This window comes from Pagrus pagrus (assembly GCF_965226575.1).
Source record: "Pagrus pagrus genome assembly, chromosome: 3".
NCBI lineage: Eukaryota > Metazoa > Chordata > Actinopteri > Spariformes > Sparidae > Pagrus > Pagrus pagrus.
The window spans coordinates 13,803,396-13,826,758 of NC_140187.1; the positions used below are offsets into that span (position 1 = coordinate 13,803,396).

At 41.2% G+C, this 23,363-nt stretch overlaps 1 protein-coding gene across 1 annotated transcript in view; it reads left to right on the forward strand.

The window, feature by feature from the left end:
* atg7 (ATG7 autophagy related 7 homolog) overlaps window positions 1-23,363 on the forward strand; it is a 67,773-nt gene that overhangs the window by 26,629 nt on the left and 17,781 nt on the right. The window contains exons 17-18 of the mRNA XM_084349555.1: window positions 3,367-3,447; window positions 9,568-9,690. Of these exons, the coding sequence (XP_084205681.1) occupies window positions 3,367-3,447; window positions 9,568-9,690 (204 nt within the window). The remainder of the gene's footprint in view (window positions 1-3,366; window positions 3,448-9,567; window positions 9,691-23,363) is intronic.

A 23,363-nucleotide genomic window follows, 5' to 3' on the forward strand; every position in this document is an offset into this window, starting at 1 on the left:
GAATGAAAACGGATGCATTTTAGTTGATGCCAGAGACTCACTCAAGTCCACGCCAAGTATTTAACTTAAAATTTCTGTCTCAGTGTACTTATTATGGGGTTATTTTCAGTCTTTAAAAGTCATCAGAATGCAGGAAACAAAGTATCTGAAACTCCACTTTAGTTTTGAAATCCTCCCTATTTTCAAGAATGTGTGAGGATTTATGGGAAATTTTCAAACCTTTTTAATCTTTTATTTTTTACAACCTGTTTCTGGCACGGTACAGCGTGTAGTCTACTGTGCTGTTTTGCCTCGTCCACCTCAGTGAGTGAGAGAGGGACAGAGAAATGGGGAGGGGAAGGACATACTCTCTATCTGAAACTCCACTTAAGTTTTGAAATCCTCCCTATTTTTGAGGTCTCAAGGTTGGCAAGTACGAATGTGGCTCCCATTTCCTATTGTTTAATTTAAGGCACAGACACAAAATGTTCATAATATAAAAAAAAATTAAAATAATGTCGCTAGTTGACCAAGACCTGAAGGGAAGCCATATTGAAAACACTGGCAAATGGAACAACTTTGAAAAGAGCCTATATTTAAATGAATATTTGCTTTGTCATATACAAAACCTTTTCAGACTATAATAAGCATAATTAAAATGATAATGATGTACTCTGGACTGTGGGGGTCAGCAAATAGTCGAAGACTAGACGAGCTGCAGCTCTCCAAGCTGTGCCCTTTTACTTACTGACCGCTGTTACACTCAAGTGTCTCAGCACCTCCATTTGCATCATCATCAGTATTCATCACCCTGAGAATCTGAATTTTTGTCATTTGCTTGACACCTCTGCTGCTCATGGCATTTCAACTAAATGAATACGGAGAAAAATGGCATGCAAATGGGTTGTGGTTTGTGTGTGTGTATGTGTGTGTTTGTGTAGAGAGAGTGGGTGAAGGTGAGGGAACCACAGGAAGAGAAAAATGCTGGCTAAATAATATGCATGAGGGTGCAAATACAGTTGATTGGTGCAGAGTTGCAAGCGATCTTGTCTGTGGTGCCACAGTGACAACGTGTGGTGGTTTGCGGAAACTACAGGATAAGTTATTTATTCACAAGTGACACTTGACTCAACATTTTTGAGCGTTGTAACCCTTTTCTTTTATAAATGTATAATTGTTACCACCATCAGCTTATCTTAAAATCTTTTGTATAGTCTTGACACTTCAAGCTCCAAAAATAAAACTCACACATCAGTGACCAGCTCTTAAATCCACAGAAATGCTTTGTGCTTGTTTATGGGTAAATTTGTGTGTCTAAGCCAACTACAGTAATCTATATTAAGGGGCAATAGAAATATTTTATTGGTTAAAAGTAAGAGCTAATTAAACACGTCCCTAACACAAGTCAAATCAATTATATTTACAATGTATAGCCCAATATCACAAAGCAAAAATGTACTTCAGAGGGCTTTACAATCTGTACTGCATATGATGCCCGCTAACTGTAGATACTTTGGTTTGGATAAAAAAATCCTGAGAGAAATGGAAGAAACCTGAGGAAGAGCCACAGTGGTGGACTCTCCCAGGACAGACAGACATGAAATAGACAAAGGTGCCTTTTTTGATACAAGGACGTATCATGAAATGAAAAAAAGGGAAAGTTTGTACTTTGCTTTGTGGTCAGTAGGTCATAACCAAAAATTACCAAGGCTCTAAGCCCATTTATTAAAGGATTCTTTATATTTTTACAAAGCAGTGTGCATTGGTATTTTTTGGATATGACTTACTGACCACAAAGCAAATCACAAGTCTAACCTTTCTCTTTTCTTAGATGTCTTAGATGCAGTGCTTCAACTACTATTATTTATTTCCATGTGTTATCATACAGTGTAAAAAGAGAACCTACTTATTCACGATGCACAAATACCTAGAATCCTTTCCTCGATATAAAAGCTGTGCAGTTTGATGTTGAGCTCAAGTCCATCTCACTTTGCCCACGCTCACCCTTTGGTCTGACTCATCCTCTCACCTCTTCATTTGTTAATTCATCCACTGGACACATTCGCTCACATTCATGTTATATCGATTTCTGCAGCCTATTTCGGTCCCTCCATACCCTTTATTGCTCTCTTTGTGTTTACTTAAACACTACATTTTCACTGAAATGATCATCATACAGATGGGAAGATATAAAAGACGAGAAGAAATGAATATAATGAGCCTCGGGGGAAAGCTGTCATGCGGTACTGCACCACATTATACTTGTTTATCAGTCACACAGTGTGAGATGTACATCCAACCCTGGTAGCCTGAGGTAACCCCGCAGCCTGGGCTAGTGCACATTTAATTCCAGTGTGGGGTTTCCACCCTTGTCCACTTGTTGGTCGTTACGCAGGTACTGGTCACAAATGTTCAATATATTTGTCAGTTTCACCACCAGATAATTATAGCGAAGAAGAAGTCCTTTCATGCTCTGGCCCTCGCACGTCACCGGAGACATAATGGGTTGTGCTTTTAATAAAAAAACAGCAGGATGTGGGCATGAGAGAGGAGGTGGGGAGCAATGAAAGGAATCAGTTGGTGATGAATGGCGTTTTTTCAACATGTGCCTCTGAAGTGTTGTTGGTGTGAGTGTGTGTGTATATGTGGGTAAAGGTATTTAGCTGTAACTACAATAACCATAAATAGGAGTGTCGGCTTTCAGCAATGAGAGATGTGCTGTAAAAGCTTGTAGCCTCTCTGGCACCAGAGGGCGCTCTCAGCACGATTTTAAAAATGAAGAAAACAGAAATGGACACTGCCTCCTTTTCAAGCCCCAGATTCAATGTTTACTACTTCACAACTGTTATGTTTATGTTTGCCTCCTCTTCTCACTAATTGAGTATTCTCTGCCCGGAAAGCACTTGTTTAACATTAAATCAAGTCATTATTTCTATATTTTTAGTAGTAACATGATATTTAGAACCACTAATTACCCCTGCCTCTTTTTTATCTCTCTCTCTTTCCCTTCCCTCTCTCTGCCATCATTCATCTCACGCCTTACCCACACGCCTACCAAACCTACCTGACCAGCATATCATACAGATGTGCAAACATACACATACTTTAACCACATATAACCCAACTATTCTAGATAATTTCGATTCCTGGACTCTTAATATATCATCAAATATCATCGCTGATCACAGTCATTGTAATTGTGTATTGTCTATATATTTGTCCTCCGTGTCTACGTTTATGTTTTGTTTTTTTTGTTGTTGTTGTGTTGTTGTTTCCATGGAGTTACACAAAATTATATAATTTTGGTTTGAAAGGCCCCGTTTTGAGTGCTGTTATGCTATTTTGCCACCCTGTTTCACGTCAGTTTCTGATGTCTTGATTCCACAGATCCGAGGCTTTCTCTCGAGGTTCGACAACGTCCTGCCTGCCAGCCTGGCCTTTGACAAATGCACAGCCTGCTCACCCGTTGTAAGTAACACATGTTGCCGCTGAATAGTTAAAAACATGTCACTCCAACTCCAGTTTGCTAAGAAGACAGTGTTTCGATTGAAACATAGAAGTAGATGGACAGGTTCTGATTTAATATCAGATTCTGTTACTAAGTTACAGCGTTGTTTTTAAACACAAATTGCAGACTTAACAGAAATCTGGGGATTCCCATCCCTCCCATGTCTACTTTTTCAAGGCAGTGTGTTGAAATGTTGTTCCTTGAGGAATACTGAAGACACACGCACACACACACACACACACATACACACACACACACACACACACACACACACACACACACACACACACACACACACACACACACAGAAAAGCTGGTAAAACCATCTGGTAGCAATCAGGCAGCAGTTGCTCATTGATGTCAGTGACTGTCGTATGAGTGGAATTAGCTCCCACCACTGCAGTGTGTGTGTGTGTGTGTGTGTGTGTGTGTGCGTGTTTGTGTGTGTGTGTGTGTGTGCGTGTGTGCGTGTGTGTGTGCATGTAAAGACGGGTTGTTGAAGGGTCCACACATATCCCAAATCAGCCTGGTGGGGTGGGAGAGATCGCCTCCATGTCTTTTTACTGCATTGTCATTGGTCCACAGCCAACTGGCCAATCAATGCCCCAGGTGGCCCTGTGGTTAGCAGTGTCCAGCGATGTGATTGGTTGCATTGATGTAAGAGCAGGAGGGGTGAGGTGAGGCAGGGGGGCGACCACAACTTAGAGAGGGAGAAAGTTGGAAAAAAAAAAGTAGAAAAAGCAAGAGGTGGGAGGAGGGGGGGAGGGATAAAGAGAGGAAGTGCAGGGCTGAAGAAAGGGTGTTGTGATGAGTGGAGGGCTGGTTCACTCTCTCTTTCTCCCCTGATCTCAATGCAGTCTTTGTGTCTATAAAGAGGTCATAAAGCCCCAGATCTATCACTTTCATGAGAAGACAGAGCGAGAGAGACACACAGAGGGAGAAACCAAGAGGCTGAAGGGGGGGAGGAGAGGGGGGAGAGGGGGAGCTGGCTAGCTTGTACACTAAAAGTTTAAAGTTTTCTCCACCTACGCTGCTTCTGAAAAAAAAAAACATAGTTCCACCCCATCTAAAGGTGTCATGTTTCTGCCTGTGTGACGGATGAGATTATTCGGTCTACTCGGAGGGTTCACGAGGTTTGATAGGGATTGGGTGAAGCCTGTGTTGTCGGGAACAATGAGCGACATGGGTGAGGAAAGACGATCCTTTGCTGAGGCAGGGATAAAGGTTGTGTAGTGAAATTGGTGAATTATGTTTTGATTCTGTTAATCCCACCCACACACATATTGGCCCTCGCTTGTTTTGCATTCGCATATCTGCCTTTCGCTCTTTTCTACCAGCCCACTCCTGTTTCACCTCTCCCTCTTGTCCTCTCCTCTGTCTCACCTTCTCTCCCTTCCTGTTCTCCCTCCCCCCCACATCCTTCGTCCCTTTGTGTGTCCCCCTGTCCATCTATCAGTCCGCTCACTGTAATGTGTGTGTGTGTGTGTGTGTGTGTCTGTCTTTGTCTTCTGTGTGTGTGTGTTGTGTGAGTGTGTGAGCGAGTGCATGTCTGTCTGTGTGTATTCCTGCCGCAGTCAGCTGTGTGCTGCCAGGTCGCTATGGAAACAAAACAATTCAGCCCCTGTCTGGGCTGGAGCAGTTCCTGTAGAGTTGGGGCTTTTCACTGTGTGTGTGTGTGTGTGTGTGTGTGTGTGTGTGTGTGTGTGTGTGTGTGTGTGTGTGTGTGTGTGTGCGTGTGCGTGCGTGCGTGCGTGTGTGTGCGTGCGTGCGCATTTCCTAACTCTTTCTGGGGCTGCAAGCCAATAAAACTACACGCCAGAGAGTAAATCACAGCTGACGTGGCTTTGTCTTAAACTGTGCCAGACACCTCTTACTACAACTACTTGCACTAACACTACCAAATATGCTACCACTATTAATAGCAAAAACTTTTTTTTTTTTTTTTTACTTTTGTAGTGCAAAGTGTTTAAAATACACTTAACTGCTCACTAACATGGCTCACGATTTCTTCTTTATTAAAGTTTTCCTCCCGTCTGAACCTTTTATAACTGGAGTTGTTTTATTACCTTATATTGAATTGTCCTCATTGTCACACATTGTAAAGAAAAAAAAGCAGGAACCAAGTTTTATGGATGAGAAAACCCTCAGCAAAGATTAAAATCCCGCCAATGATTTGTTATTTTGTTACAGAATACACCACGTTAACTTGGAGCCTAGTATGACGATTATAAATGGTTTAAAAGCCCAGGCAGAATGAAAATGCTTCACTTAAACACCCCAATGAGAATAAACAGGCCTAAACCAAACAACATGGCATTCGTTACAGAGGGGTGGTTTAAACATTTTCATACATTTTCAAAATAAAATTTGTCCCACGTAAATGATACAACCAAGATATTTTTAAGGCTGCATTCTCACATTAATTAAGATTGTGTAGTTATGTACTTTCTCCACTTGGCAAAGATTCTAAGGTGAACTGGTCTACTGCGGAGAGTTTGTCTTTAACACAAACTTGATATAGGTGATGATGGATATCCATCTTGAGCTGATCAAACACAGGCCAGAAGAGATAAAATATCTGATGACTGGACATCACTTTTGCGAATGTCGCACAGCTATTCTGCATGTAAACACCTGACCTCATTAATCCCATCCCATGTAAACGGTTGACCTGAAATCTTCAATCGGAATGATTTCAATTGCGATGAAGAAATGTCGTCCATGTCAACATAGCTGATGAGCAACGCCTACACACTAACTTCATGCCGCAGAAGTTTGATGAAGACAATTGTGCAATCGTACTTGGACCTTCATCAAGTCAGACTGTGGGACCTGATAAAGATCTAAGTGGAGTCAAATCTTTCAGGCTAAACCAAGTGCCAACTGATCATGAGTTATGAATTTTTTGTATCAATTTTGTTTATATTTCCTTCAGGAATCATTCCATCTTTGAAAAGCACAGATTATTCTGTTCTGTATTACTGTATACACGACTGCCTACATACAGCTTGATCACCTGTAATGCTCTTTACATTTATACCGGCAATTATTTTCACACTTGTTTGAATTTCTGCAAACTCATTCAAGAAAATAACCTAGAATGGCACTCAGTAGAGTGCATACCTCCACCAAGGCCCTATAGTCCCCTCTAATTCAATCAAGTCTAATCCAATATCAAACTTGATCTCCCTGAATTTGCACTGTAAATTTTAAACCACCCATAACTGCTTAAAATATAATTAAGCTCACAGGATCTCTATCAAATTGAAGTCACTCGTAGATACCAGCCATCTTAATACGCCTGAATTTCTTTAATAGAGATCCATGTACTCTCCCCTGAGAAATCAATGAAAATGTTCAAAGTGAACAAAACGCCCTATCTTGCAAAGCTAATGGGGACTATTCTGGACCAAGATCCATCCAAGTTTCATGGAAATCTGTTCAGTAATTTTCTGTAATCCTGATGACAAACCAACCAGCAAACGGAAACTGGTGAAAACATAACTTTCTCAGCGGAGGTAATTTTTCGTTTTTACGTATACAGTAGACACGTGTGTGTGTGTGTGTTGTACAGAAACCGCAGTGTATTAACTACACATACTTAACAAGCTTTACTTCCTGTGTGTCGTGTACTGATTCTTGGAAATACCATAATGCCTGAGTGTTTACTTATTGAGTCAGTATGGAATTTGTGCATTTTCAGGGGAAGTCGAAGCCACTGAATCACCAGGAAGTGTTTACTCATAACACTGGTGTCACATCATAGCAAAACCACTGACCGAGAGTCTCGAAGCATTTAATTCATAGCTCTGCATCAGTCCTAAGAAATGTGTTGTATTCTGCTACCAGTAATACTACTACCAATAATACTACTTCTGTTACTGCTGGGACAGTTAGAAGATGAACTTGGAACCTTAATAATTTATGCATTTGAGAAATGCTTAGTTTAATTCTACGTTGCTGTCAGTGCAACGTGTCTACATTATATAGTTTGAATAGCGGTGCGGTGGGCCCTGTGAGCCACCAGGACCACCCAATGCATGTTTGATATGTCAGGACACACACACACACACACACACACACACACACACACACACACACACACACACACACACACACCCAGCTACCCGTTAATATACACAAATGGATATTGGTATGGATCCACAAACAACTTCAAAAACAAGAAATCGTCACTGTCAAATACAGCCTGAACGTAGAGATTTATGTGGCTCTATAAAAAGGATGCTTTCGGATAAGTGCACATGTGTGTGAATACATACTGTATGTGTACAGCACACCATCTAATCCAGATGTTGATGTCTCTGTGTTTATAGCTTGGCTTAATTGGTGCAATCCATCAACAGCATGCAATAACTACTGAATCCCAACATTGTAAAATCTTGTAAAGCTTCAGGTGTCTTCCGTTCTTTGTGTCCACAGATGTTCTTCATTTTTTTTTTTTTTTTTACAGCCTGAAACTTTGGTCACGGTCCTGTATGTCTGCTGTTGATATGGACACAAGAAAATGGTATAAACAGGGCTCCAGACTGACTCTTTACACTGGTTGCCTCAATTTTAATTTAATTTCCCAACACATTATGTATATGTTTTTATACACACATGCAACAAGAAAATTGCAATTACCTCAATTGTTAAATAAAAAATAGAAAAGTGCTGATGTTTAAAGAGCTTAGCAAACTCAAATAAATAAATCAAAGTCAAAAGTTTAAATTTAGTGTTAAGACTACAGTGTTTCCCCCCTTCTTACAGAGATACAGGCTGTATGTATGGCTGTATGTAGTGTGTGTTAGAAAATGTCAGACATGCCCGGGCAGGTGAAAATCCATCGCACGGGATCTCTACAAAGTAGCTAGTCCGACAGTGTGACGTCACTTTGGTCACGCAAACTCTCACGACTCACAGATGCATCTAGCATAAATCAAGCTAAAGTGTGTTTGGTGTGTCTAACTGTGTGTCTGTACGTGTTGCTTGGAGTGACTTCACTGAGGTTATCACGAGATTATCAAAGTTATCATGTTGCTTTCTGTGTCATGAGCAGCTATATTTCAACAAAGTGGGATTTTGCCGTTGGCGTCTCGTGTAACAGATATCACGGATGGAAGTGGAGAATCAAAGAAATAAAAGAGAAGGAAGGAAGGAAAGAAAAGAGAGGTTGAAAAGATGAACGGGGGACATGCCAGTGTGTATTGTGTGCAGTGTGTCTGGCTCAGAGACTAGACGCCAGGTCAGTCTGCGAACACACACACACACACACACACACACACACACACGTACACACATGCGCAGGCATTGATTCAACAGTGTGTTGATGTCTGAGCCAGAGGTAACTTTACACCTGCAGAGGAGGGTCTGTGGGCGTCCATAAAAGGTTCGGCCAAGCCTAGGAAGGTAGTCAAGAGGGCAGAGGGTGTGTGTGTATGTGTGTGTGCCTGTGTATGTGTGTGTGCCTGTGTCTGTGTCTGTGTATGTGAGTGTGTGTGTGTTTTGGAAAGGAGGTGTAGGTATTTGAAGTCTGTACTTGTAGGAGATCAAGGTAAATGTTACAGCGCATTTGCAGAGGTGCTGAGTGATGGTGATGCACAGGTTGTGCCTTTGAATCAGAGCAACAAAGGTGCATTTTTATTTCATACCATTAAAATATTATTATTATCTGCCTCCTCAAAATGGTTTTGATTTAAGTGGACACCCCTTCACAAGTCCTGATGCATTAGCATGACTCATCCCTCCACTAAAAGCATGTAGTGTTTAGTGAAGAAAAACAATCTGGTGTTTAAGCTTTCAGGTTATCAGGAAAACTTCTCAAGGAAATCATTATTGATCACATACAAAGGACCTCCATAAGCACAGCTACTTTTTTCTCTCTCTCTCTGTGTGGGTCCAAAAGAATAACCAGGACTGTACATCGAAATGCTACTTATAAGAAAAACATCTCTAAATAGATGATTAGATAATAAATAAATAATGTTTCAGGTGGAGTGCGAGAGATCAAATTTAAAGAATCTCACAGAAGAGAAGCTGCTGTAGTAACATTTTTTTCTTCATGTTGTTTCTTTGTCCAGGTCCTGGACCACTATGAGAGGGAGGGTTTCAACTTCCTCTCCAAAGTTTTCAATTCTTCCCACTCCTTCCTGGAGGACCTGACAGGACTGACACTGTTGCACCAGGAGACACAGGCCGCAGAGGTAATTTGCACTCATGCACCAACAGGTACAGACACACACACAAAATCGCTGCACTAGCAGACACAGATCAGTGTCAACACATATGTGGATGAAAACATAATGTCACACTGAATGTTTGCACAACACTGTTTGGTTGAGTATTAGACTGGTGTTTGATTTTTCTCTCAGCGCCGGGAGAAAATCGTATTTATGATTATCTAAACTTTATATATTTGATGGTCAGGTTTTTTTAAGTGTTTTGGGGACAGCTGAACCTTGCGCATAGGGAAGGGAATAGGGAAGCCGAGGCATCCAGTGGGGTAGATTGCAGGCACCCAAAGATGTATAGGGCCTGTGCCCACTACCTGCAAACGACAGGAAAGCAGTCTTGTGGGTTGCAAATGAGGTGACCAGAAGGTTGTATGTGCCGTAGCAGCAAACCTACTTGTTAACTGACTGTCAAGCTAAAGAAGCAGGCCTGTGGTTATGGTTTGTTCTTTTGAATCAGCTGACATATATCAAACCGCCTTAACAAAACACCAGTTTTGTGCTCTTGGAAGAAAAAACTGTGTTTTGAGATGTCTTGTCACTCATGTCAGTTTGACAATCTGGGATGCTCTCTTTAATGGCGAAGAGCTACTGACCTTGACTGGGAATATTGTTTTGTGAGAGAAGAAACACTTTGAGCAACTTCTAAACCTGACCGACATGTGCTCGGTGAGGGTGACTGAGGACTCAGGAAAGCCTTGCCCATCATTTTGGCAGAGGACACTAATAAACATAAAAAGCACTGCAGAAGCGAGGCACGAGGGATGGATGAATTTTGCCCTGAGGTGCTGGGGGTTCTGGATATTTTTGAATGTCATGAGTTGTCAGTTCCCATTTTAAAAACGGAGCAGAGAGTGTGCTCCAGTTATTGGAATATCACACTTCTGTGCCTTCCTGGGAAATCTTCATGTTGGAAATGAGGTTGCAGCTGTATGTGGAGCCTCAGATTCAGCAGGAGGGATGCCGTTAAGCTCTTTACTCTTGCAAGGATCCTAAAGGGGTCAGCAAGGTGGTGCCTCGTCTCCGATTCTGGACGGCTGAGGAATTAAGTTTTCACTTTGGTCATGTCAGGATTGCATCTCTGCCTATTGCAAATGACGTAGGATGTAAGGATCCACCTCCAAGTCTCAGACAAATGTATTCAGAAAATGGTGGAACAACCAGAAACCCTGAGCAAGTTGCTTCTTCATTTGTAGTGAAAATATATATAATCTTTCGACTTACCTGCTATTTTATGGGTTTACATTAGCCAACATGTGTCAGCTTTTTGCCGGTATCATGTGTAGTTGTACAGAAGAGGAATATATCAGTGGCCAAAATGACGTATCAGTAGGAAATATGCCAAACAAATACATTCATTAACAGCGTATTAAACAACCTGATATTGTGTGACCTATAAAATGTTGCCAAGACAACTTAACTATAAACTTAAAGCAGCTTTTTTCTCTCACCAATGGACATGAGATTCAAAAGCTGCATACTCCAGCAGCAGCCTCGTGCTTTGGCTCAACAGAGGTTAACATGAGTCCGAAATGTCGAAGGCGAGGCAGACATCCCTGGACCAGTTTTCTTAAAAAACATTAAGCAATGGAGCAACAAGTATTGCACTCAAGAAAGCAGTGTCAGTCGGACATGTCGTCTAGGGAGAAGGACTTGCGGACATTCTTGTTTATCCTGCTGGAACCATGACCTGGATCTGAATGTGGGCAGAAAATGGATGGGTAGATAGAGATTACCATGGTCCCTCAGGACCAGATTAAGTTTTATGACCCTGGGAAACCCGTACATAATTCTTCATACAGTATCAAAAAGCTTTGTCCTCCTCTGGAAACTAGGACCTTGTGTAAGAGTTTAATTAGTAGGATTTCTTGGATGAAATGTTTAATAGCATACACTGTTTAACTTCAAAGGCGGAGATATTTTTGTCCGGTACCATTCTTCTAATTATTCTGTCGACATAGCAGCGCGCAGTTGATGTCTGTGGAACAACGAGCGGCGCAAAGTTCCAACAAACATCCAGAACACTTGGTGGTGGAATATGGGTGGTTTTCCTCAAGACTCTCCTCTGACATGAGACAGAGGGAAGTGGAGGGAGAGACAGAAAATGAGTGGGTGTGGGGTTGGGTCTGGTCCTGCCGGGCTGTGGGAAAATCCCACGTACTTTCTCCCCGACTCCTACTCGCAACACACAGATGGAGGAGGGGAGGAGAGTAGAGGCAAGGGTGCAGGAGGGGTATGAGGGGGAAGGAGTGTAGATAAGAGAAACAGTAGAGGGAGAAAAGACAAGGAGAAAATAATGGAGGAAGAAAAGCAGAATCTGGCGAAGAAAGATCATAATTCCCCTTCTCTTCTCTTAAACCTCCTTCCTTTTTCTCTCCCTTGCTCTTCACCTCATTCCCTATCATTCTCTATCTCTTCCATCCCTCTCTATTCACCCCCCTCTCCGTGATGAAGTGTGTTGAAGCGTCTGGCGTTGGTCCCTCTCTCTTCAATCAGAAGATGGAGAGATTGTTTTGATTGCTCAGCCCACTAGCGCCAGAAGTCTTAGCGCCTGTTTCCTGTACACAGATTAGCTATTCTGAAAACTACTGCACTTGGAGGACGTCCCTTTAAGCCTTTTTTTTTTCTTTCCAATTCCAGGAAGGGACAGAAGTTCTCGTCCCGCTTGTGAAAGCATGTTATTACTTATTTCATGCGGGAACCCACTAGAAACAAGCCTGAGGCTCATTTCACGTCTATATTCCATATTTAAAGAAGTACTGGCCTGAAATAATGATAACTCTTAATGTAAAAATTAGGGGTTCAAAGGGTTCTTAAAAGAAGTTTAGAAGTCAGACTCACTGTAGGTTTGTGATTGTTAAACTTATGTGAATTGATGATATATTACATCATGTGTAGGCATGGATTTCAATGGGCTTAAATGACTTTATTTGCATAAAAGAATATTCTTTCATTGTTGCCGTTTCCCCTAAAGCATGGTACTGAATTCATTACAGGCCGTGTGTATCTGTGTGTGCTTTTGTTCGTTCAAGCGTGTGTAACCATTCTAAACTGTAATCTACGTCACCGGGTCGCAGTACTATGTACTTATGGCCTATTTTGGGCGAGTTTGTAACCTGAGAACTGCTTTTTACGCGGTCACCACAGGGTTTTGGAGGAGTTCAAGTTCGGTAAAAGTTTAGACTCACTGAGAGCTGTGTGAGCGCGTGTCCGTGTCCGCGCGTGTGTGTCTGTGTGTGAGCATGCAAAAGCGTGAATGGCTTCTTTGTGAGATCAGTCCTGTTGGGATTTCATACTCTGGTAGGAGCATGGCAGGGTGGAAAATGTACTACAAATCTGACGTCTGGATAAGTAGTTACATGTTTTTGAAACTTTGTTGAACATTTGTTTTTGTATACAGCATACTATATGTTAAGCCTCATGAGATCATTCATGTTTGTGGTGAGGAAAATCCAACGCGGCAAACCATTTTTAATATATTTATGACATGATTTGTACTTGTACTTGGGTTTTTTCCAGCATTTACTGTACAGTTCGGTATGGCCAGTTTCACCCTTGTAACTGTTCCCTCCACTGTCACTCCCCAGAGTTTAAGGCCTCAGTATACTTCAATGAACTGCTTGTCAGATCTTCAAACAGCGTCTGTACTGTAAGTCTCTTTGCTGGTGGCAAAATCTCTGTGACAAATATTATAAAAGACTCTTAAATGATTTGTAACAGTTTTGGAAAGAACAAACTATGACATTGTGCCGATAGAGGCATCACATCGGAAACTGAGGTTTAACGCTAAGGGCCCAGATACAACAAACCTACATCTAAGAACTAGCGGTGACGAAGGCACACTGATGTGTTGCCTCACATCACCTGTGTCTCGGCTTGCATGTTCTGCACCTGCGTGAGAGGAAATAACCGATTCAACATGCTCATTTGTTCAAAAAGCTGCCAACTAGTGCCAGCGGCGCAGGACGGCCCCACGTTGGCCTAATCGTCACTGCTTTCAATTTGGGGGACCTTTTGGACAAACCCACATCACGTCCACTTCACGCAGCAATTGGCCAGGGAGAAAATTTGAGGGAGTAGGAAGGGTTTAAACTTCTCTCTTAAAGGCACACTACGCAAGATTTGTTGGTTTTGCCATTTTGTAAACACACCATTCAAAGATGCAATAAGTGATTCTGGAGAAAGATTGATTGTAGAAAACAACTTTTTTTTTTAGGAAAATCCTGTGTAGCATACCTTTAAGCTCTCTTTTTTCCATTCATTGTCACTTTTCATGTGCTCAGCTAAGTATAACACTATGAATGCCTTTGACTAGAGGCAGTCTGGAAGTGGATAATTCATTTCATCATGACCAAAGACACACAGTGCTTAAAGAGCGATCAGGGATTTGAGTGTTAAGCAGCCAGACTCCATTTGGAACAGATGGATAAACATATTTTCTAGATATAAACATGTCAGTTTTTGAAATAAAACACTGGTGCTGACTCCGTATCTTGGTTAAACAGTAAAACTTTCAAAAAATTGAGCATCCATAATAGAAATACCTGTAAATGGCATGCATTGGACGGTCCATTCAGATCAACTGTGTGGTCACATTAGAGGTGTCGCCTGAACTGAACTGAGCCCTTTTACCCAGCATTTAAAAACATGTTAAATCAAGTAACTGTGTCTTAGTGGAGATCTGGGTTAGCATGTCAGAACACTGTTTTGTGTTAGCTGATTAACCTTCCTGAATGTAGCGTCATTGTGAAGGCCTGGGTCAGACAAATCAACACACACACACACACACACTCAGAGCATGAAAGGAAATGAGTGTCTGTACAGGACACTGTACCTCTCCTCTTACGCTGTCTTTAGCTCAGCAGATTTAAAAGTTATATTAAATACTGTATACATCCATATAGGCACATACAGTACAGGGATCAGGATAATCCATATTATGTAAGAGGACAAGGGAGATGGATTTTCTCCTCACAAAAATTCTGTTAGCACAATTTTAAAGGCCTGTACCAGTATGAAGACCTATATATGATATTAATTTAGTGTCTTTGCTTCAGCACAAATGTTATGCACTAGTGTACTGGGTCTCAACATGGGGTTCAGGACCCTCGAGGGGGTCAACAAATGTTGTAGAGAAAATAATTTAAAAAATTATTAACATATTTTAAACTGAGGTAGTTTTTCCATTCCATTGCCTGTACCAGTGATATAGTTTTGCCTTAAGTGATTTTTGGTGAAAACACACTATTTTAAGCCTAGAATTGGTTCCGTTTACTAATGGAAGTGTTCTTATTACATGGTTTGTGCAAGGACTGTCGGAAAATTGAAAATCCAATGATAATTCCCAATTTTACAGCTTGAGAAATAGTTTAATTTATTTATCCCAAAGAAAACTTGTTTAGACTCTTTTAAAGTTGTCCACGGGGTTTGGGGGACTTTTGGGCTTCTGGTGGTTAAAATAGATTTTATTGATGTGTTTGTGAGACTCAAAGTGTGTGTGAACATGAGATTTGATTGGACATGCACACAAAAACCCTCTTTTTTCATTTTGGTACTTTTAGGATGATGCGAGATGTTAAAGATGTGAGCTAAAGGTCCCAGTGCTGGGGGGGTCAGGAACACCAACCTGATTTTCCAGAGGGGTCACTGCTCGAAAAGATTAAGAACTACTGGCATAATGGGTCAGTCCAGCCCTTTAGAAATGTCCATGCTATTAAGTAACTTGGATTAAACAACTTCACACATCTGAGAAATGAAAGTTAAAGATGACGTGTGATTACTGTATTTTTCCAGTGCCACCATACTTACTTTTTCACTTGATATTAACGGAAGCTCGTGATCATTGTTCATTCTTCCTATTCAATATTGCTGTTGTCATATTCAGGAAGCAGTGCCGTTTGCTTGCGTGTATACATGTGTGTCTGTTCCCGCACGCATTAATCTGTCTAACTGTGAATGCCCCATACAGAGGATGTGTGACCCTCTCAGTACAAAGGGTCTTTCTGCAGAGCTCCACTCCCTTCCACCTACTCCAACCAGCGCTGCCAGTAAGTCACAAGATAAGGACGCTGACGGTGAATAATGTGTCACTTGTCACACTTTAGTCGTTGTTTTGGTTTGATCTTGTGACATGATTTTTATGAGTCTCATTTGAATAAGAAAGCCACAGCTACTCCTACAAAGTGATTAACATGAAATTGTTAAATGGGTGTTGAACTCGGCAGAACATTTTATAATTAAGGGTTTTCAAAACAATTTTGTGACAAGAACTCATGTGGAGGAAGAGCCTGCATGTGATGTGATTTTGTCCATAGATTTTGAACAGAACTGGGTGACATAGAGACGGTTTATATTGTGGATTTAGTTATGCAATAATACTGTTGAGGGTGTAACCTGTGTTTGTACAGCATCATCGTCTCACTGTCGTATTTTGAAATGAAATCATTGTGAAACTCCTTAATAATATGCGACCTTCCTGGAAGTTTCCATGTTAAGGACTCCTTGGGGTCTGGGGGCCCCGATTTGTTTTTTAGCTGATACTCCAGATATCCAGGGCAACTTATGATGAGTTCAGTGTCTTGCTCAAGAACAGTTCAACAAGACTCATTCACAGCTGGGTGTATCGAACATATGATTATTAAGTTTCAGGGCAATCTTGAACCTCTTTTTCACTCGACCAAAAACTCCCTAGCACCCACTAACAGGGTAACATTGGCTTTCATGGATATTCACCAACGCCAGCTTCGATTGGCAATGATGGAAACATGAAACCCTGGTTGACACGCTAATTTTGGCCCATTTTCCATTTCGATGCCATGAGGCAAGTTACTGTTAGGATGCTGGTGTGAAAAAAGTTTTCCATCCGTTGCCATTCAGGCAGTGCTCCAACATTGTTCATTCAGAGTTTGAAAGAGAGACTGACGTAGCACATACGCAAAAAGTGATGACTTTTCACTTTTTGATCACTGGTGTCCATGCTGCTTACCACTTTACCGTGTTCTCCAGGGTGTTTGTGATGTCAAACGTGACGCGCCAAAAAAACTAACAAACAGAGGTAAACTTGTCTACTGTCAGTGGGAAATGATTAAATTGCCTATTTTTAGCGAGTTTACTGCCAATTAAAAACCTGCATGTGTGCAGTAATTTTGGTATAAAAATTGCATTACTAGCTAAATTTACCCAAAGTTTGAACGATACCTGACTTCCAACAAGTTTAAAGGAGACCTATGATGCTTTTTTGTGTTCTTCCTTTCCTTTAGTCTGTTATACTGTATATGTTCTTGTGCATGTAAAAAAACGTCTTGAAAGTGAAAAAGGTCAAAGTCCGCACCGACTGAAGCTCCTCTCTCCCACAGAAAACACTGCTCCTGAAACGTCACGTCAGTAGTCCCGCCTTTAATTCCGTGACTTTGTGACATCACACTATGCCACCATGTCATACGTTTGCATAATTTATGCCAAGCTGCTAGTTTGGCATGTACAAATTGATTAAGCACAGCTCTGTTGTTTTAAGCGGTGCTGGGTCAGGCATGTGTGAGCTGACCAATCAGAGCAGACTGGGTATTTTGGAGGGCGGGCCTTAAAGGGACAGGAGCTAAAACAGAGCGTTTCAGACAGAGGGGAGAATACAGAGCTGCAGCACTGGACAGTATGAGAAAACTGATGCGTTTTTTGAGCACTAAACCATGTAAACCTGTTCTAGTAGTAACACAAAATAAAATTATGAACCTGAAAATGAGCATAACATACCTCCTTTCAGACAATCTTTGTCTTGATAAAAATCCTAGGTCTTAACACAGACCACCTTCTGGCCTGATTCCAGTGAACAGAGGCAATGTTCAGTAAATATAGACACCTGTGTTTCTCCACACTTGCGTGTTTGGCTGCTTGATAGCAGTCTGTGCGCCATCAGATGCCACAAATCATCACCCTGAGTCATGCTAATGCCCCGAAGGAGCAGAGGCAACCCAACCACCCACGCTCGGCCCTCCTCTGGCCTGTGCTTCTCTACGTAAAACAGTGTGCTGGCGATAAAGTTGATTTAGTTATGTTGGCTCATCACCCAGCAGCTTGGAAAACGCACAAGCGCAAGCATGTATGCACACACGCACGCACACAAAGTGACACACAGACTCTCTCCTCTCATCAGTCACATGCTCCTTCCCTCCTTTCTCTCTTTCTCACCCCCACATCAACGCACACACTCGAGCGTCAGAGGGCCCCATGTATGTCAGAGCTTTATCCAAACACAGCTACGGTTGCTACATGCTACAATTATTACCAGATGGACTCGGGGAAAACATATTAAGTCTGCTTTTTCATTAGCACACTGCGCACCCTCCTGTGAGCCCGAGAGATGGAGAGAGGGAGAGAGGGAGAGAGGGGGGAGAGGGAGAGAGAGAGAGAGAGAGAGAGAGAGAGAGAGGGAGAGAAACTGGGGCAGAAGAGTGAGAGAGACATTTAAAAAAAAGCGTGATTAATTTAAAATTTTTAATCGAACACAATGGACCTTTGTCAGCCACTGTGGTTGCATCTTTCCATCTCCATTTTCTTCCATTTATTTTAAGATCCAATTAAATCAAAAATGATTTTTGTGTTCTTGTTGCTATGTTTGCAAAACATCCAGTTTTACGTCTGTTTGTATAAAAGTCCCACCCTTTTTCTTCTTTCCAACACTCAGAGGAGTTTAAAGGATTGTTATTCAATAAAATGTGATTACAGAATGAGATTCTGCCTCCACGCCTCACCAAAACTTACAACTTTACCTTTGTCACGAGAACTAGCGACATTCACATGGGTTGGAAATGGTGTAAAAAACAATTAGTCAATTAATCAGTCAATAATTGATTCATCATGTGGGCTAATTGTGAAGACAAAATGCCTGATGTTCACTGGTTACAGCCAAAAGGATAATGTGATTTTATGTTTTTCCCCATTTTTTAAATTTTATTTTGTAAATTAAACTAATGCATGGATAAAGCAAGGACAATCTATATAGAAAATCATCGCTAGCTGCAGATCAAATTGGAAATATGATTTTGGCAACAGTTTTTCTCACTGCTACAGGGTCAAACAAACAGTATCTTGCAATTACACATGCATGAGATGTTAACAGGCCTCCTTTCTGTCCTCCTCCCTCGCTATTTAATTAGGGTTGATGTCAAAGGCGAGCTATCCTCAGATGCTAAAATCGCTCTGAAGTCTTTGTGCCTCTCAGCATGTTCTGACCCGACATCTCGTTTCAAGCAGAAATATGTAAATGACTAAAAGGATTTACAAAATCAACACCATTTCTTGGGAACTTTAATTGATTTATGTTAATATAGTAAGGATATACATAGTGAGAAGCAAAGTTTTATATGGAGGTAAGCACACATTGACCGGCAGCTTTAATTTAAAAACATCCCAAAAGAAGTTATTTCAGTTAGTGTAGAGTTTGTAAGCAGTTGTTCCCGACAAATTCATTCAGCTATTAGCTACTGGAAACTTTATTCTTCATAACTTGAATTGTAGGGTTCGGGTTGGGTTAGCATTTCCAAGTGGAATTAGTTACCGTCGCTGCTGCAAAAACAGCTGAATGGCTTTCCTTCTTCCTCGGTGTAGCATCTACAACAACTCAGGACATAAAGTGAGTTTATTCATTTATTTAGTCTATAATAGAGGTGTGAAAGCAGATGGAAATGGTGCCAGCTTGACTGGACCGCCAGCCAGCCTTCTTTTTTCTCAGGAGATTTTGGTAGCAGACAAAATTGCATCGTGAAAGAGGACAGAAAACCAGTCAAGTTTTATTGTGGGCCAAAAACAAACATGTCTCAGCACTAAGCCTTCATCAGCACCAAAACTGTTTTAACTCTGGAGTAGTGTGGGCTGCTATTTTTTCATAGTCATTATTTTATAGCCATTACTTTGTGTCATCAACATTCACTTCATGATGATGAGTTAAAGCAAGAAAAAGGTCTATTGCTCGTTTAACTAGTGATCATTTGGAACGACGTATTTGAAAGTACATTTGAATACAACCTCAGTTTTCATAATTGGTACCAAATCAACCTACCATTTTAGAAAACCACACACCAGAAATATAAATAAAGTACGTAATATAATTTGCCTGTTTCTTCACAAATTTATGTGAGTATCATGTGTCACTGGCACTAAACACACTGTATATATGCCCTGTAGGTATGCTAGCTATGTCTGCTAGCTATCTAATGTACTGCTAATTATAAATGTGTGCTCTACTGCCAGGATGTATGTCAGCTATGTCCAGACACATCGCACCTCCTCTCCTTCCTTTCTGTACATAGCTACCTCTTCCTCTGTGTAGCTGTCTCTCCCACACACAAACATGCACACACACATTCAACACTATACATAGTTGGTCCAAATCTCCCCGGTTCTTTACAGGCTAAATTCAGAAGCTTTGTGTCAGTCAGTGGCTTGACTTATAACCTCCCTTGCTAACCTTCCTCACCCTCTCCTGAGTGTTAGAAGGTTTTTTCTCTGTTGTGGATGTTTGTATGTTTGGTAGTATAGATTCCAGGGTATCTGTATGTGTTAACAGTTCTTAACCTGCCAACTGTCCTGACTGATTTTAACTAACCTGTCATGGTGTCCGCCCAGGTTACAAATTAATTCCCCATGACTCGTTACCGACAAATATTCTTTGAAGGTTTGGGGTTTAGAGTGCATTTCGTCATTAGCTATTTGTGTTAATAGCTGCAGTCCAGTGTCTGAGTCATGTCTGAGTCAGTAGCTTCCAGAGTCTACATTCAAACAGCATATTTAGAAAGTCCTGGTGAGCGCTGACGACGCATACGAACAAAAATGAAAATCAGAAGGTAAAATGAGTTCGACAAATATGGCAAACAAGATTGGGTCAGCTCTCAAATGCGGCCAGTTACTAAATAAAATGACATGGCAATTTTTGCAAATAGTAGTATAATCCATTGGATTGCAAAAAAAATGGAATGAGGTTTCACAATAAATGCCTTTGAGGTCACCTGTAATGGCTTTTTTTATTACTTCAAAATCAAACAATGAAAATATTGCACCGCTTATAAAGAAAATAGATGCAGACACAAACATTAGAGGATATGTTATGATATAACATATCCTATATAATCTTTGCTAAAAATGTGGTTTATTGTTTTGTCTAGGCCACATAGACAATTTATTATTGTAGTTAAACATCGCTAGTAGCATAGATTTTGAAATCACTAAACAGAGACACATATTTAATATCCAGCTGTCTTTCAGTTAAAGTTTGGAAGAAGCCTATTTTACTTGATTTGTTCACCATACTGGGAAAATCCTGCTGAGTCTATATTGGCCCTGGGCAACAGAGGGGGGGAAATAATCTGTTAAATAGCACACATTCTGTGTCAGGGCAGATACTCATTTAGGACTTCGGTCAGGTGGGCCGGCTATGTCATCATTCCTTTAATCCCTCCCTCCCCCCTCCCTGTTTCTGTAGCTGAGGTAATATGAGTCTCAGAGCCAGTATAGGCGCTCAGTGTTCCCCTTATTACAGGGTGCTATCTTCAGCAAAATACCAGTCAAATATAAATACCCAGAATACATACAGCACATATAAAAATATCATATAATGATATTTAAATATTCAGTCAGTGATGTATCCTGTTCTTTTGTCTTGTTTTATCATTAGAGGGAAAAAAAAATTTTTTTACATCTGCTTCTCCAGAGATTTTAAACCTACTAGGTTACCTGTAGGCTAACTTTAGTCAGAGGCTATTTTATTTAAGTTTTTATTTAGACTTTTCCAACAGGGATTAAATTGATGAAGAGGGTAAAGTGAAGAATAGCAGGTGATAAGATCTGAATCTCTCTGGTGAGCACATTACTTCAATACGAAGTGATTCTACTTTGGTGGGCTGTATATTATTAATACACTTGTGCACGGGGCTTGAGCCTGTGACGAGGTGTACTGTAGTCGGGGGGGGCAAAGGGGACACATTGGCACCCAGGACAGCTGTCTCACGTCTTGAGCCCCATGAGGCTTCATTCAGAATTACCAATCATCAATCATAGGGGAGTTATTTTCATAGGTCATTAAGCCAACTTTTCCCTCACTACATGGGAAACTCACTGCTCCTATACATGGCCTCTCCTCCCCGGCGCCACTCAGTCCAGAGTGATGCCTTCTTCTGGCCTGGCAGCTGGCTGAATACATGGACAGACAGTCAGACAGACAGATGTCTGGGTTGCAACAGACTGAGTAGTAGTCTAGTCGTCCCTCTTTAGCTCCTACTCTTCTTCCTCTTCAGTAGCTTTTAACTACTATTTCTGTGTCTGTGTCAGCATTACACTTTTAGAAATGACTTTCAGCTCCTAATGCTCCACTCACACATCAAGGGGGATCGTTTCACTACGGAGGTGTATCATGTACAGAAGAAAAATAAAAGCAGCTAGCCATGACTTACGCATGTGTAGAAAGTAGCCATTGGATCATGTACAATGGCAAAACAATGAAGCAGCCAGTAGCAATTCCTCCCTCCCTCTGGTTGTACAGCAGGACCACCAGGGCACCCAGGGGGGCGTGAGGACGACAGCCAATAACAGGCACTCAACCGCTGGTCCCATCGATCTCCCTCCCTCTTGTTGTCGAGCGGACCACCAGAACCATGAAAATTGTTTTTACCGTGACGTCGTAAAATTCAGTATATCACTACATCCTTATTGTCTACCAATTTTCTTATTCATAGCATGGAATTTAAATTAATTTCCTATTTTTGAAAAGGGATCAAGATGGCATCCTTTTTTATAGTTATTTCTTGCCAGTCAACCTAGTTCTCACAACTTGGTGGGACTTCAGCCAAAACAGACTTGTGTTTTTTTTTAAAAATCAAAGGGCTCAGTTGATGAGGGCAAGCTGGTTCAGATACAGGTGTGCAGTGTGATCCAGGAAGCCCTGGTTATCAGATGCCAAAACAATGGCCAACTTTTTCTGCGGAAGTTTGGCTGGGACATCACGACTTTTCCAGATAAACTGCACCCATATCTCCCAAATTTATCCAGTCCTCTGGTAAAACATGATTGCCCACACTTTCTCCTTTTCCGACTTTGTAGCCAAAAACCGAACATGTCTCTGCCATTTTTGGAAAGTAGGAAAACTCAGAATGCAAAATGAAGATAATTGGCTACACCTGCCAAACCTGACTTCTCCTGGATACAGCTAGTTGCCCGGCAGCGTTATGTTAATGAGATGGAATGCCCGATCCTGCAAGTAGTGTCCTTGATAAACTGCGGCTCCAGAGAAAAATGCTCAGCCATGGCGTTGACTGGTTATTTTGCTCATGATATGCCTTGTACAATGTAAAAGACAGCATTTGGTCAGGTAAACAAGGTTAAAAACTTACAACTCTAGAAAGTTATCATAGAATTACTTTATCCTCTTTCTCAATGACTTCTAGGTAGATGGTAGAAATACTGTGTTCAGGTTCTACCTGGAATGCATTTAACTGTCCAATGTGAGGCCATGTCAGATGATGTCCCATGGCAACAAAAGTTGTGCCAGTTTCAACGAGTCCTCTTCAAACGGCTGCGTGAAGACACAGAGGCTTCATTGAAATAAATGAAGCAGTGATTTTTTCATGCATGACTGTTTTACTAAATGACTTTAATGTTTG